This window comes from Psittacula echo, assembly GCF_963264785.1.
Source record: "Psittacula echo genome assembly, chromosome: 5".
Classification (NCBI taxonomy): Eukaryota; Metazoa; Chordata; class Aves; order Psittaciformes; family Psittacidae; genus Psittacula; species Psittacula echo.
Genome location: NC_137739.1, coordinates 84,308,672 through 84,323,893, shown reverse-complemented (window position 1 = coordinate 84,323,893; position 15,222 = coordinate 84,308,672). Strand labels below are relative to the sequence as shown.

General features: G+C 41.5%; 1 protein-coding gene across 1 annotated transcript in view; it reads right to left on the bottom strand.

Annotated features, from left to right (window-relative positions):
* CSTPP1 (centriolar satellite-associated tubulin polyglutamylase complex regulator 1) overlaps positions 1–15,222 on the bottom strand; it is a gene marked incomplete at its 5' end in the record, with an annotated part of 88,988 nt that overhangs the window by 59,055 nt on the left and 14,711 nt on the right. The window contains one exon of the mRNA XM_080617143.1: positions 911–1,041. Within this exon, the coding sequence (XP_080473269.1) occupies positions 911–1,041 (131 nt within the window). The remainder of the gene's footprint in view (positions 1–910; positions 1,042–15,222) is intronic.

Below are 15,222 nucleotides of genomic sequence, written 5' to 3'. Positions count from 1 at the left end.
TGCCTAAAATACTAAATTAAAAAGTTAAAACCCCGTAATTTTAGTTGCATGTAGTTACATGAGTTTATTTTGAACTCTGGCCAGTTCTGTAATACCTAATATACCGAGTGCAGTATAAGAATAGTTAGACAAGACAGCACAGTGCTGAATAGCTATTTTGGCATTGGAACTTTTTCCTTGTGGGTAGGTGTTGTGGTTTAACCCCAGCAGCAACCGCTCATTCACTCCCCCCTTACCCAGCCCTGGTGGGATAAGAAGGAGAATCGGAAAAAGGTAAAACCCATGGGATAAGGACAGTTTAATAATTGAAATAAAGTAAAATATAGTAATAATGGGGTGGGGGTAGGTGTGAAGAGACAGAGGAATAAAACCCAAGAAACACAAGTGATGCACAAGAGCATGAGAGACTGAAAAGTCCTTGACCAAGGTAAGCACTACTGAGCAACAATTCACCATCCTAGAGCCCAACACCACTCCACCTCCTGCAGGGCTCTCAGTCAAAGCTCTTGGTACCCCAACTGCCCAATAATCTCAGCACCTACAGCCCTCATGCACCATACCCTATATTCTAACCATCTCTGGGTCTGCTGACCTGCTGCCATCCACCAACCTCCAGCACTTTATTTTTGTCTATACATCCTCACACACAGGCCCACAACATCCTCCCTCTGATGGAGTGTTGCTTGAGATGCTGTTCTGTAATGGAAGCAGCACTGGCAGCAAGGTGCTCCTACACTACTTCACGTAATGTGAGCATTTTTTAACTATTCCTCAGGCAACTGTGCTGGTGTCTCCCTGTTATCAACATTAGAACACATTGTGAAGTGTCAGTATTTGTACTGCATCAATAGCCTCGCTGATGATTTTAATGTCAAGGGAATGGGACAGCAGCAGACATTAGAATACTTGCCTCCATTCTTCCCCACTGTTCGGAAACACCTCCAGAAGGTCCGAAGGAAAGATGCCCTGTTATGAGGAGTAGCTTGAACAAAGCTGAACTCACGGAACAAGATGTGTGTTCCTTGACGCACACTGTTAAAGCTGTGGAGATAAAAGTCAAACCAAAAGAACGTTAGAAAGCTGAACCAATGTCAATGTTCTGGGGCCAGCTAGAGCAGTGGCAACAAAACCACTGGCAGTTACGTTTTGTGAAACCCAATCTCCAAAGCTTAGACCCATCTGTTCTCTAGAGAGAAAACCATCTGCAAAAACCACACACTGAAATTTAATTATAGGAATTAGAGGTTTGTGAAAGTAAAATTCATTCTAAAGAATCCCAGCAAGGGGTGTCCAAGAGCCACTGATTTGAAATCAATCCATTGGAAAATGGCTGGCCAAGAGTAACTTTTGTTTATCTGACCAGAAGATGCCCTTTCTTTTAATACCATTGGTACTTCACTGCTATTCTCACCACAGTTTTCTGTGAAGCCACTGGAAATATATAAAGAAATAAATAAAAATCCTCTTTACAAGACTTAAGATTTAATTTTGAGGTTACTGAAACTTGTACATATTGCATGTATATGCATCATTAAAATCTGCTGCAGTTGCCATGAAGAGCAGATGGACACTGCACTAAACAACACTTTGCACTAGTGTATTTTGAAGAGAGTAGCTGGTCATTATGATGGATTGTCAATTTGATATTCACATTCTTGCATTTTAGTACAAATCTCACCTATTTGACTTGTAAGCACTTTATGGTAACTTTATATAGCAAGCATATAGAAAACAACCTTTTCTAAGGTTTCTCTGAAGTGTGAGCAGCTCTCCTTTGGGCATGGTAAAGCTCAACATGCAAGAACAATAGGAATGCAAATACAAACATTATCTACCAAAAGGTACAATGACAGGGCTGTCTCAAAGATAGATTTTCTGCATTTCGCTCTGCATCATGCAAGTGGGACTAAGCCTTCAAACACTCCAGAGAGATCATTAAAAACATTCACTTGGGACAGCAGCTTAACTCCCCCGCACAGGAGAGAATTAATGAAAAGATGGAAGTTCACTTTCATCACAGCAGAACCTCTCCATAGGCAGCATCTCCACAACAGACAAAATCCAGTGGTCACTGTGAACCCTCTCAGTCTGCAACTTTAAATCATCTCTTTAAATATAAATAGCTTAAATCACTTGATCCTTCATCGTATAGAAGAGGGTCTTACATGGGAAAAAGAATTATACCAGAGAGAGCTGAGTGAAATGAAAAAGTCATGTAAGAACTGGGAGGGGGCTGTGGAGAGAAGCCAATGTAATTTCACTGAAAAGAATTACAGTTCCTGGGTTTTAGTGTCCTGGGTCTCAAAGACATAAGAGTAAATGGAGTTTTTTGTCATGTGTTGACAGCTAGGTGCAGAACATTGCTTTTAACCCTCCTACCCAGGAGGAAATGCAACTCAAATAAGTACAATCACCTTATGATTAAGAAATACTCATGCCTTGTGAATTCTGGAATTAGAAATACTCTTTCTGTACATATCATGGACAAATATATTATTTTGTATTTATGAAACCTTTTTCGGGCATCAGTTCTGTATAAACCAGAGGAAAACTCAACCATTGTCCCAAGAGATTAAATAAATAAATCATATGCCTGATCAAAATATGCCAGGATTACAGGAAAGGGCTCCCCTGACTATCGGATAAGTAAAGAGCATTCATTACGATGTGCTGTAGCTCACTGCCTTAGAGTGACTGAGTTCAGAATAAGGGAAAGCAACTTGCATGAAGTCCCACAAGATGCCTGTGACAAAGCTGGAAACGGGATTTCGTATCTTCTCATCCCAACCAAACAGCCTGTAAGACTTTCCATTTCCAATTTGCATTGTTTGGCTGATGATTTGACAGGCTGATGGAGAAAAGAGGGATATGAATGAAAAAAGAAGAAACGTGGTGTAATAGGAGAAGGCAGCTTTTAGAAAGATGAGATATGTAAGGGAGACGTTCAGGAAGAGAAAGAAGATGAAGGCTCAATCATACAATTAAATGCATCAAATTACGTTGCTCAGAACTTCAGCACATGCAGCTTCTGGAAGCAGATCCTGGCACAACTGTAATGTAAAGGTCCAGACATGAAGCTAACATACTATTAATTCACAGCAGACAGCTCTACTATATTACTCCTTAGTTCTAATAAGTGAAAACTCCAGTCACTTGCATTTTCAGCATGGGATGGCTCTAAAGCTAGCAGGCAGAAGGGTATGATATCATTTGTTGTTGCTTACTCAGTTGAAAGAGTGGGTGGATATGTTGGAACATCAGCACACCTGGATGTGCTGACAGCCAAGTGCCGCCAGCTAGTTGAGTAAAAGAGGTACTATATTGCTTTCATTCCTCATTTCTCACAATAAGATCTTGTTTAACTATACAATGGAAGGACTTTTTCTCCCAAAAGGTCAAGTCTGCAAGTAGAGGAGGCAGAATTTTATCTCAGTTGAGATGCTGCATTTCAGAAACCCTACTGCACAAATGTCTTCTTATAAGCTGGAAAAGTTCAGCTTAAAGGAGCCAGCCTTTGACGGAGCTATCCAGCAAGCAGACCAAGGACAAATCAACAGGTCTATTTTCAGGCAGGGTCAAGATTGCTGCAAGAGACAGGAACAGTATACACGTTGAACAAACTGTGTATTTTGAAATGCCTTTTATCATGGGTAGATGATAATGGTACAAAAATAACTTGGCCACATTTTCCTTAACTTTCTGGAGGTAAAGCTACCAGTAATGTGGCCAGTGGTAACAGACTGCAGGTAAACCTTCTGGAAGTTACAGAAGCAGTGACGACCCAAAGCTGTTGCAGGTATTCCAACAGCATGTAGGGATTATGACCAATACTTTATGTATGATTTTTAGATATGTGCCAACAGACATCCTTTTCCAGTTTCTCTTGAGCGCAAAAAGGAAATAGGCTGCAGACTCAGAGGAATGGCTTAAGTAAACAAGATATCAACAGCAAAGCAACACACTTAGCGCTCAGCATTCCCAGCAAGTTCAACAGCTGCTGAGATTCTTCCCTTAGGGTTGCTCAGTCTTCCTTCTGTCTGCCCTCCTCTCACTGGTGGCCAGAGCTTATCAGCACGTCTGCAGGAGAAAGACTTCTGTCTGAAGCAGGGTATCTCAACAAGGCATTAGCTTGTTCTCAGTCATTTAGAAATGGGTTTGTGAACCCAGAAGAAGGGAAAAATAAGTTTTCACTTCTCTGGTTAACTTCTCCTTTCCCAGTTTTGGGCATTTAGAGCAGTCATCTGCACGAGATTCCTTCAAGAAAGCTTTCAACAGCTCTGTAAGCCTCCAAACGTCCTATTGCATTGTCCTGGCCCTCTACATTACCAGTGAATAGAGCAGGCAAATTACAGCATTAACAAAAGTTACTAAGGACGTGATTTTATTTGTCTTGCTGAAACTGAGACTAGAAACTGAACTGAACGTTCATTAGTTATTTCACACAAGGATTGTTATGCAACTGGATATTCCGTTAACAAACGAACTTCTCCCTTTCACTCATGAGAATATTCTGGAGAAAGATGAGCAAAGTAAACCAAGGTTCTCACTCGCTGGGAAGATCCAAAGCAGCTTTTGCAGTAAGGACTTCAAGATGCTTACTTTTTCACTCCTTTCCTTTCCATGCCCCAAAGCAGCTAAAAGATAGAGCTCTTTCAATGCCACTGCTGAGAAAGCTGCCTCTTGCAGCACACCCAGTCCATGCTTGTGGGATGGCACGTGCACGTGAGAGGAACTAAAAAAGGTTTGGGAGGAGACTGTGCTAGAACAGCTCCAGCTCTCAGAAACGGCTGTGCTGGGAACTCCAGCATTCAGGTGCTGCTTCCCTGAATAGAGCTGCTTTCAGTAAGGCTTTGTCTTTTGTGTAATTACGTTTCAGCAGCTTGCCAGAGTTCAGAAACTTTCAAGCACTCTTTTCAAACCTTTGGACTTCTAAATAGACTGTACAAGTCCCAGGATGCTATGGTAACATCCCAATTGAAACCCACTACAGTCGCTAGCCTCTGCTTGCTGAACTCAGGCAAAGCCAAACATGCACAATGCAGAAAAAGCCCCGAGTCCCCAAGAAGGACAGAAGTGCTTGCCAGGACCCTGCTGTCGCTCTAGCAGGTGCCACCTTTGGTTACCATGCAAAGAGCTGAATGAGTTTACAGGACCCCTCCTCTACTAAATAGAAAACAAGAAGCCGGGACTGTTATTCCTTAACTTCCAGCATTACTGCTTGCATTTTCCATCAAAAGCATGATGAAGGAAGCAAATCACTTTGAAGGCTTATCCTGCTTTTCCAGTGTGAACAACTTCCCCCCCCCCACCCCACACTACTTTTCTTCTCAGTTACACAAGTGTCTAAGTCATTAAAAGAGAATCAAGCATCTTAATGGTAGTCTCAAATGCAAAGTTGCTATTGGACACTACATCTAAACTGACTGAAACATCTGTAGAGAGAAACAGCACAGAGGACCAGATGTCAACATTATGGGTATCTCAGGGTTCATTTCCTCTTGAAATACACTCTGGATCAACTCTAGTCTGGTCCCATGGGCTGAATGCTCATTTGCAGTTGGAACACATCTTCCAGTTCAGTTCCATCTGAAAGGAACTCAGGTCACAAGCTCCAAGACTGCTTCATGGTGTGAACCAAAGCACAGTAAGTAGGGATAATCAGGAGTATTAGGATTAGAGACTGTGGTACAATAGGTAACAAAGAATTAGCTCCAGCAATGGAAAATACTGACATTCAAAAGGCTTTAAAACCCAGGCAGTTACTGTTGTTAAATAACTCATCCACACACAAAGCATCCCCAAGTGACCAATCCCACTTACCCCAAGGCTATGATCTGAAACAGCAAAGTGAGGCTTACCTTCCCTGGAATGAGGCCCAAGAGGGAACACTTATAACTGTACATACACCATCAGGAAAAACAAATCCCAGTTTCACTGCTGGGATGAATAAATTACTACTGCAGGAGTGCAGTTTAATTTTAGATGATTCTATTCTTCACCTCCTGGTTTAAGTGTACTACATTACTTACAATATTCACACCAATCATGGGACTGTTTCCCTCTTTGAAGGTAGCAGAGAAGCATCAGCATTCCTCAGTTCAAAGCTGTTTTATCAAGTGCTTTGACAAATTCCACAGACATTAAAATTTGGGACAACGAAGTCAGCCTCAAGGAACTCACCATCTTCCTCTAATGAAATTAGCCGTGCTTTTTAGGCACTTCCTCTGAAATGCATTAGTAGTGTTAAGATGAAACAGATGCTGAGAGTTATTCCTGATGACTGGCTTTAAGGAAAAAATCTTTTTTAACAACTAGGCAGATAGGAAATCATTAACACTCAACATTTTGGCGAGACTGGGTGATGTAACACCACAAACAGACTGGATTTTCTGAGATCCTTTCTGTCTCACCCACTCAAGTTTATTTCAGCTGAAGGGTGTGGAAAGAGGGAAAGGAGTGACACAGATTTTAATGATTTGTTTTCAGGCTTCTTGGTATGGGCTCAGCAATCTCTGTATTCATGGCAGAGTTAGTACAGGTGGTACAGAGATTATCCCAAGCGCTGTTTGAAAGGAAATGAACCACAGCACCTGTGACACAGCTCAGGGTAGGCAGCGAACAAGCTTTCTTATGTTGCTTTGCAGCAAATCAAACCCTCTGGGACCAGTCTACAGTGGGGAGAAGGAAAGGATTAAAGGAGTTGCTGTGCTTGCTGTTTATTACCCAGAATCTCTTTATCTTTTTTAGAGCGTGTGTCCCCCCCCTTAATTTTTCCTATGCTAGGTCAGTAATTTAACACCTTGAAGCTTTCAAATCAAAAGCTAAAATGACTTTACTGCATTGAATTATTAGCCCAGGATTAAAACCAAAAAAGGCAAATGGGGGCGGGGGGGGGGAATCTCTAAAAACAGAGGCCTTTTGATCAGAGCAGCATCCTGCAGTTTGCTGTAACTCAAGCTGGCCATTCTTACATAGTAGGAATTAAGGACTCCCCCTGCCAGGCAGGGCCCTATTAAAACACAATAGCTGTTTGAAAAGGGTAAGCAAGCTGATATGGATATAATAGACCACATATTGGGGCCCCTTTCTACTCTGAAATAAAGCTGCTTCTTAGAGTTATGAGCTGGGAAACCTAGTATTCAGGAAGATGGGAAAGGGCATACAATGGACGATGGTAAATAGCCCTGCAGAAGCCCTCCAAGGTGCTTAAGGGAAAAGTAAAGAAGCCTTCAGAGATAAGCATCAATCACCCACGACTAGCTCTTTCAGGCTGCTCAGGTGGTATTTCAGACCACATGGGGTTTCAGTGAGGCTGGAAAGGTCTTGCTGGTATAACCAGAGATTTACTTTTTATAGTAGAAAACACAGGGAGTTGTGCACCACAGAGACAGCTGCATGAATACCATTATAACTGGTTTTATGGAGATCATTGCAAGTTGCTACCCAGCTTCCCACAAAAACCCCTTGCCCTTTCCCCCCCCCAAACCTAAAATAAATAAAACAATCTAGAATGATACCTACCCAAAAAAAGCTGCAAACTCTCCAGCTAATATATTTAGTATTTGTTCAAACTGCTCCAACTTGACATTTTGGGGCAAGAAGAAAATTCCCTACTGAATTGCTGTATAACCTTCTATATGCTGAGGGTATGGGAGATTCGAGTCCTCAATAAGCTTTATTATCATAGAGCCATGATCTCCATTCTTTGGCTTCCTTTATTAACCTACAGATGTGTTTTTGCCCTCCCTGACACACTGTGGAATTAGCTCACTAGCTGCTGCAGATGTTGCAGAAAGCATGCAGTGAGCCTGTGGCAAGTGTGAGAAGATAGCACAAACAGCAACACTATTAAAAACACAAGCAACGCAAGGTACTGTTCAGATTTCCTCTAGTAACAACAACTCTGGAAGTAGCTATGGAGTTGACACGGGTTGGACATTGGTTTTGATACCAAAATGTCAATGTCCACTGAAGGAGGAGTATGAATTTGAAAGTTATTGAATAATTGCACCCATCTTGTGCTGCTGAGATCAAAGCATAATGCCAATGAAGGCAAACTGGCTGATTCAAGGCCTGCTCACTCCATTCTGCATGTAGTCTCCTGTATTTCTTATTCTAAGACAGTTCTCTATTTTATAAGTTAGACTTTTAATTATTTCTGAAGGAAGCAGCCCAATCACCTTATTACTGTGATGATCCAAGAACTACTGAAAGATAACTTACTGACCGTTCCTAATGGATTCAGTACTGATGCCCTGCATGGAGCTCCCGTACTTGCTCTTGTCAGTCTTGGTTAGACTGAAGGATTCCAGAAGAAGAAAGCAATACTTACAACTAATACCCTCACCTATTCGGTTGCTTTGGCAAGATTAAAGCACAAAGACTGAGCAGCTTCCAATATTTCCATCATCGCAACAAATGAACCTTGCCGAGGTTCCTTTGTATGGATGAAGCTTCAAACTTTGACATTAATGGTAGCTGTATTTAAGATGTTGCTTAGCTAAACCACACCGTCATGCTCACTACAACTGCTTGGCTACAGTGTTGATCAGCTACAGTTTGTCTAATGAATTTGAAGATAGGCAATAGGATTAATTTTGTAGGACATGAGGTTACTGCAAATCTCCAAGGCTAATCTAGTGTGGAATTTGTATGGTTGCAACTCTATACAGCATAGAAAGCCTCAGGTTCTCCAAAGACACCCAGATTTTTGGAAACCTGACTGCTTTTCTTTTTTAAGAAAAGGAAAATAAACCAAGTTTTTAAAAAATGCATTTTTAAGGCAAGATACAAGACCTTCAGCAGTTTGCTGTTCATGGTGAAGGGATTTTCTCCTCTAAAGGATAAGGAATCCTATTACGGGATCTTATCACATCCCATTGCTGCAGGCATTTGCCGATTTTTACAGCTTGGCACATGCAATTTAGGAGAAATTCTGCATTCATTGGCCTTGTCCACGTTGGAGCACGCACATTCTTAGCAAGGCAATTAGAAACACTCCTCAAGATTTGGTGGGGCACCACAACACTTTACAGATGAAGAATGAATACACAAGTCCTTCCAACACCACAAAACCAAAAAAGCCCCAACTCCTATTCTGATCCATCTTTTCTTAGAGATCTCTCTGGGGAAAACCCAGTGTTCCTCAAACCTACACTGCTTTATTCCAATTGAATACAAAGTCTTAGAAGTTTAGATAGATGGAAGCCAAGAAGGCCTCTGAACCTGATTTCCTATATACATATAGTAGCTTAGACTCTCACTAAAATGCTTCATTAAAACCAGAACTATACAAGTTAGCTTCATCAATAACCACACCTTTCTGTTACTATCATGTAGACAACAGTGTTTCTTAGCTTGAGACATTGAAAACTTTATCGTAAGAAATAGTATGTTAAAAAAAAAATCCATACAGCAAATGATAAAAGTAAGCCTTGTAATTCTTAAAAATAAAAACCCTCCCATTTAATAAGGGAAAAAATACCAGCGTGTGCCAAACTTCCTATGTTTTTCCAAAGCTGCTATTCTCCAGTGCATTTTTACTGATTTTTGGTGCCAATTTCACATGACTAAACCTGTTTTCTTCAAGACATTTACACAGAAGCTGCAGGAAATCCAATCCTTAAAATATGTGATCAAGCATGTAAAGAGATTACAGCTTTATATACATACTGCAGATTGTATGCAAAAGGCTGTAAATAGTCCCAACTACATCTGCTGTGGATATGTCACCATTTAACTTTCTCATTTTTCATATATATTCCAACAATGACTCAGCAAGAACAGCTGAGCTGTTTTCCAGGATGATGGAGAAGGATGCTTGTCAAACAGGGATCTCAGTGTTGAATATCCATTGTGCTTCCTCAGTGGAAGATGGACAATAGAAGATTGCCATAGTTCACCAACTCTGGCTTGAGAGCCCATTCCGTTCTGCAAGAACACAGACTAAAACAGAGCAGAGATCTGTGATCAGAAACGCAAGAACAGTGGTAAGGCAGGAACGACCCAACACCAGAGATATTAAAACCAAGTAGACTGACGGAGAAAATACAATGAAACAAAGGACCCTGTGGCATCCCAAAAAGGATATGATGAGCGCTGTGAAATAACCAACTGATGAAATGACTTATGGCAAAATAACCACAAAGAGCATGTATGCAGGAGGCTCCTTAAAGATCTTCTGAGGAACAGCAATGACTTGCATATCTGTTTTGTTGTAGTGCCAAATGCAGAGAGTGGGATGGACTGGGGAGTAGAAAAACTGTATCACAAATGTCCATAACCAAGAAACATTACTTCTCTGTTACCTTCTGAGATCAGAGAGATCAATATTCATCAATTCCTCAGATTTTTTCCTTTTCCCACTCTCACTAAATTATCCAAACTTGTTTCAAGAATAAATTTTAACATTTGAAGTGTCACAAAAGACTGATTTTAACTCCCACGTGGGACCATGTCTACACAGAATCATAGAATATTTAGGGTTGGAAAGGACCTTAAGATCATCCAGTTCCAACCCCCTGCCATGGGCAGGGACACCTCACGCTAAACCATGACAACCAAGGCTCTGTCCAACCTGGCCTTGAATACCGCCAAGGATGGAGCATTCACAACTTCCCTGGGCAACCCATTCCAGTGCCTCACCACCCTCACAGTAAAGAATTTCTTCCTTACATCCAATCTAAACTTCCCCTGTGTAAGTTTGAACCCGTTACCCCTTGTCCTGTCACTACAGTCCCTAATGAAGAGTCCATCCCCAGCATCCTTATAGGCCCCGTTCAGATACTGGAAGGCTGCTCTGAGGTCTCCACGCAGCCTTCTCTTCTCCAGGCTGAACAGCCCCAACTTTCTCAGCCTATCTTCATACAGGAGGTGCTTCAGTCCCTGATCATCCTCGTGGCCTCCTCTGGACTTGTTCCAACAGTTCCATGTCCTTCTGATGTTGAGGACACCAGAACTGCACACAATGCTCCAAGTCAGGTCTCACAAGAGCAGAGTAGAGGGGCAGGATCACCTCCTTTCACCTGCTGGTCACGCTCCTCTTGATGCAGCCCAGGATACGGTTGCTTTCTGGGCTGTGAGCGCACACTGAAGCCGGCTCATGTTCATTTTCTCATCGACCAACACCCCCAAGTCCTTCTCCACAGGGCTGCTCTGAATCTCTTCTCTGTCCAAATCTCCATCTCCAAATATGTACTAGTAATATTATCAACTATGATGAAAAGCAATAAAAATACTGGAAACAGATTTATGCTAAAGTTACGATCTAAAACTAGGCAGAAGATAGTACATTCAACTTTAGCCCAGAGAAAAAAGCACAAACACAGTTATCTCAGTTATATATAATCCTAATGCTTATACCATTTGCCAGGTTCTTGGACTTTGGCTTTGGGAAAACTTTAAACATCTGTTTTTCAGTTTTATTAGCTATCAACACTGCCAACATGCAATTGGCTTTAATCATCTTTTAAGGCAGCTCAACTTCACAGCAAATGTGTTGCTTTTCAATATTCAAGGCTGTGAGAATGAATGCAAATGTACTCAACTACATAAGGTCTCCGTAACATAGTCAGTCCATTTCTGATGCAACTATTCTGATAGACCACCAATAAATACGGAATTTCCATGATGTAAAGGTGTAGGAAAGAAATGGGCAAAGACTGCACCACTACACCAGTGAATACATACTAGAAGCATCATAACCTGACCACACTGCATATAAAAGTTGTGATTGCTTTTCTTCATATATCAAGCTGCATACTGCAGCTCAACTCAGTGTATGAGTAAGTGAAGGGCTATCTACAGATAACTACCCTGTGCTGACAAGATGCTGATATCAAGTGCTAACAGCCATATGTTATGGCAAGTTCTCTTGATGTTTCTGACACCAAAACAGTATTACAAGTTTCCTGAGTGGAGCATATTATCACATGCAGCATCAATATTCATATTCAATTCTATGTTACTCCTTCAGCTACAAGCCTTACAAGATTGTTCTGCTTACCCAGAAAGCTTCTTGATCTTTTTATCCTCCCTATATTTTCTTGTGAGGATTTGGACTCGTCCAAGCTCACCTGTAAGATTCTCAAGTATGTGGGAAGAAAACACTGCATTTTCCAATATACTGGCAACATGCACAAACTACAGTGGGAATCAGTGTGTTATTCCTATTAACATACGCATTTTTCCCAGCTGTTTACTCAACAGCAGTCATCCCAATCAGCATATTTGTCAGGCTTGGACTTGTTGCAATGTTTGTTGCAAAGAAACAACTCTGGGAAAATCAGGAATTCATAGATCCTGGCTGTCAGATGAAGATACCAACACTGTTTCTGCTGTCAAGCAGTTCTGTGATAAAAACATCACACTTCAGGTGGCAGAACTACAAGTTCTGGACAAAATTCACATCATTTGAATCACAAATAAACTGAGTAATCCACAACTCCCAAATCTTCTATAGCACTCACGCAAGATGTCTACCCCATGCACAGTAGACAGGGGGTATTGAAATCACATTTCTAATATGGGTTGGAGAAACTTAGATTAGAGGAAAAGACTTTGCCGTTCTTACAACTCTTCTCTGTAGACGTAAGACTGGTAGGCAATAAATGGACTTTAAGAAAGAGAGTTGCTAATGGACACAAAACCTAAGTGGAGAAATACACAACTATTACAGGTTTCCAGACAGGTTTATCAACAAATTCAGTCCTGCAAATCCATGTACTCTGTGGAGAGAGACTTTGAAAATGTCTTTCTTAAAGCAACTTATTCACATCAGCTGCAAAATCTACTCCTCAGAGCTTCTGGCACGAGTGCTGTGTCTGAGTGCATATATTCATTCTCTCTCCGCTGAGAACTGAAGAGCAATGAGAGGCTGACAGCACTCTTATGCAGTGCCCTAGGGATCAAGGAATCCCGAGCAAGAGCCTGTCAGGAATCATCAAGCACGTTATCCCAGCTGAGATTTTCAGCCCAAAGGGTTGTTCACAGCTAGGTCACTGACAGCAGCAGCTTCATACCAACACCACAGCTCAGGCTTGCATTGAGTGGGATAACTTTGTCTTTTCCTCTCCAGAGCAGAAGACATGTAGGAATCCTAAGAGTATTTGAGGAACACATGAAATATTACTTTTGCAATTGCTCATAAGATTATATCTGAGAGAATACCAACAATTTATGTAAGAACCTGAAAGTAGCCTCTGGGAGGTAACAACACAGATTTGCTCAAAACATGCAGACCTAAGACTAAAAACCTCAATAACCAACACTCCTGCCACAAAGAGTTTGATTGAGAAATGCTAATGAATGGCTCCATCTCTCAGAAGGGGAATCTGGCACAACCTGACAAAGCCCTAAGGACCTTCTCACTACTGTTTCTGCTGTTTATACTACAATTGTGCAAAGCAAGGAGACAACATTCTACAATGCTAGATGCTGTAAAGTACATGCAGTACAATGTCAATTCTGTCTTGAAAAGCTCACCCTAACCTTGCAAACAAGATAGAACAAGTTACTGTGAAAAGGGGAAAGATGCAGAGCAGATGACAGCAAGATGATGACAATGATAAGGCCTACATACACTGAGATGAAAACCAAATTGATGGCTCTAAGGTAGCTCTAAGAATCTCTCCTCTTTCCAAGCAGATAATTCAGCTTATTTCCAGTTGCCAATTAAGGCTGTCTTCAGTGAATGGCCTAATTCTCATGGGCATCCCATCTGTCCTATTCCTGGCCCTTCCCCCCTGCATTCCCTCCTCCCCCAAGGGTACTGAGACTATTTTAAAGAGGACAATATTGTTTAACCTACAGATTTATTCAGGTGATGTTCTATAGCAGTACAGGACTGAATAAGCCAAAAGTTTTTCTGCTACCAAAGCCTGTGTCACTGCTATTGCCACAGAAAGCCAAGAAAGCAGTATCATATTTGTCCCTAAGGAATGAATTGAACAAATTGTTCCAGCCAATCCAGACAGCAAAAGAAAATGAGGTACTTTCATTGCTAGAAGTTGATACTTCCCACCATGATAACATCTTCCTATCCAAGGATCAAACTCTATAGCACTAGCAGTCCTGTTACTGTGAACAAAGCAATTGTTTCTTTGTGTAGAACAAGGCTCTACACAGTGCAGAGCTGGTATTTTCAGGCTCACAACAGATCTAAAAGCAGCATCTGACCCCCAGCCCCCACAAATACACCCATCACAGACACCTTCTCAGATAAGCATTATCAAACTGTCACACAAGATCCAGGCAGGGGCACTTTGAGCCAACAGAAACATCTTTTACACGAAAAAGGAATCTCAGACATCAGTTTGCAGAGCCCAGTGGAGGTAGTGCTGCATCTGCAAGCTAAAAGCAAGACATCTTTCCCAGTCATGTTCCAGCTGGCAGGTGGTCAGGGAGACATTTCACCAGAAACAAAAGACAAGAAGTGTTTTCAGAGACACAGAACAGCCTTTTCCTGTGTCTTCCATTCGCTTGCGTTTGGTTATCAAACAAGCTATAAAAGTGATGGGAAGACGAGTTTCCTGCCTGAGGTAAGCTATCACTGATTAATACTTCTGAGCTTTCCAAAGAGGCTTAAACAAAGTATTGTATCTACCTGCAGGCTGGAAGAGAAAGCTTCAGGCAAAGGGTTAGCCCAGAAGTGAAGCAAAAATTACTGGTAGAAAGTGTCTTGGTCAAGAATTCTTTTTGCTGCTTTTTCATAGAATCATAGAATAGTTAGGGCTGAAAAGGACCTTAAGATCATCCAGTTCCAACCCCCTTGCCATGGGCAGGGACACCTCCCACTAAACCATGGCACCCAAGGCTCTGTCCAACCTGGAACAGACAGCAAAACCAAAACAACAACAACAACCACCAACTAAACAAAGCCCCCTAGAAAACCCACACACAGGCTCCCTTTAAGATCCCAGAAAGTATAAAGCGGGATGCTCTGCACATTCCCTCTGTGTGATCAAATGCATTAGCACAGGGGCCCTGTTTTATTTCAGTACAGGAAAGATCAAGAAAACAGGATGATAAATAATGTATAGGAGGAACATGTTCCTTTAAGATATGTTGGCAAAGAAGTTAGGCTGGAAGAAGTAAAGCAGCATTAGTGCGTAATTACACAGAGGGCTTTCAAGAGTCTGCATTTCATGGAGATTCAAAAGCAGAGCAGAGATTTCTTGGGTTTGTAATGAACAAATACCAGTAGCATTTTAACATAGCTATAAA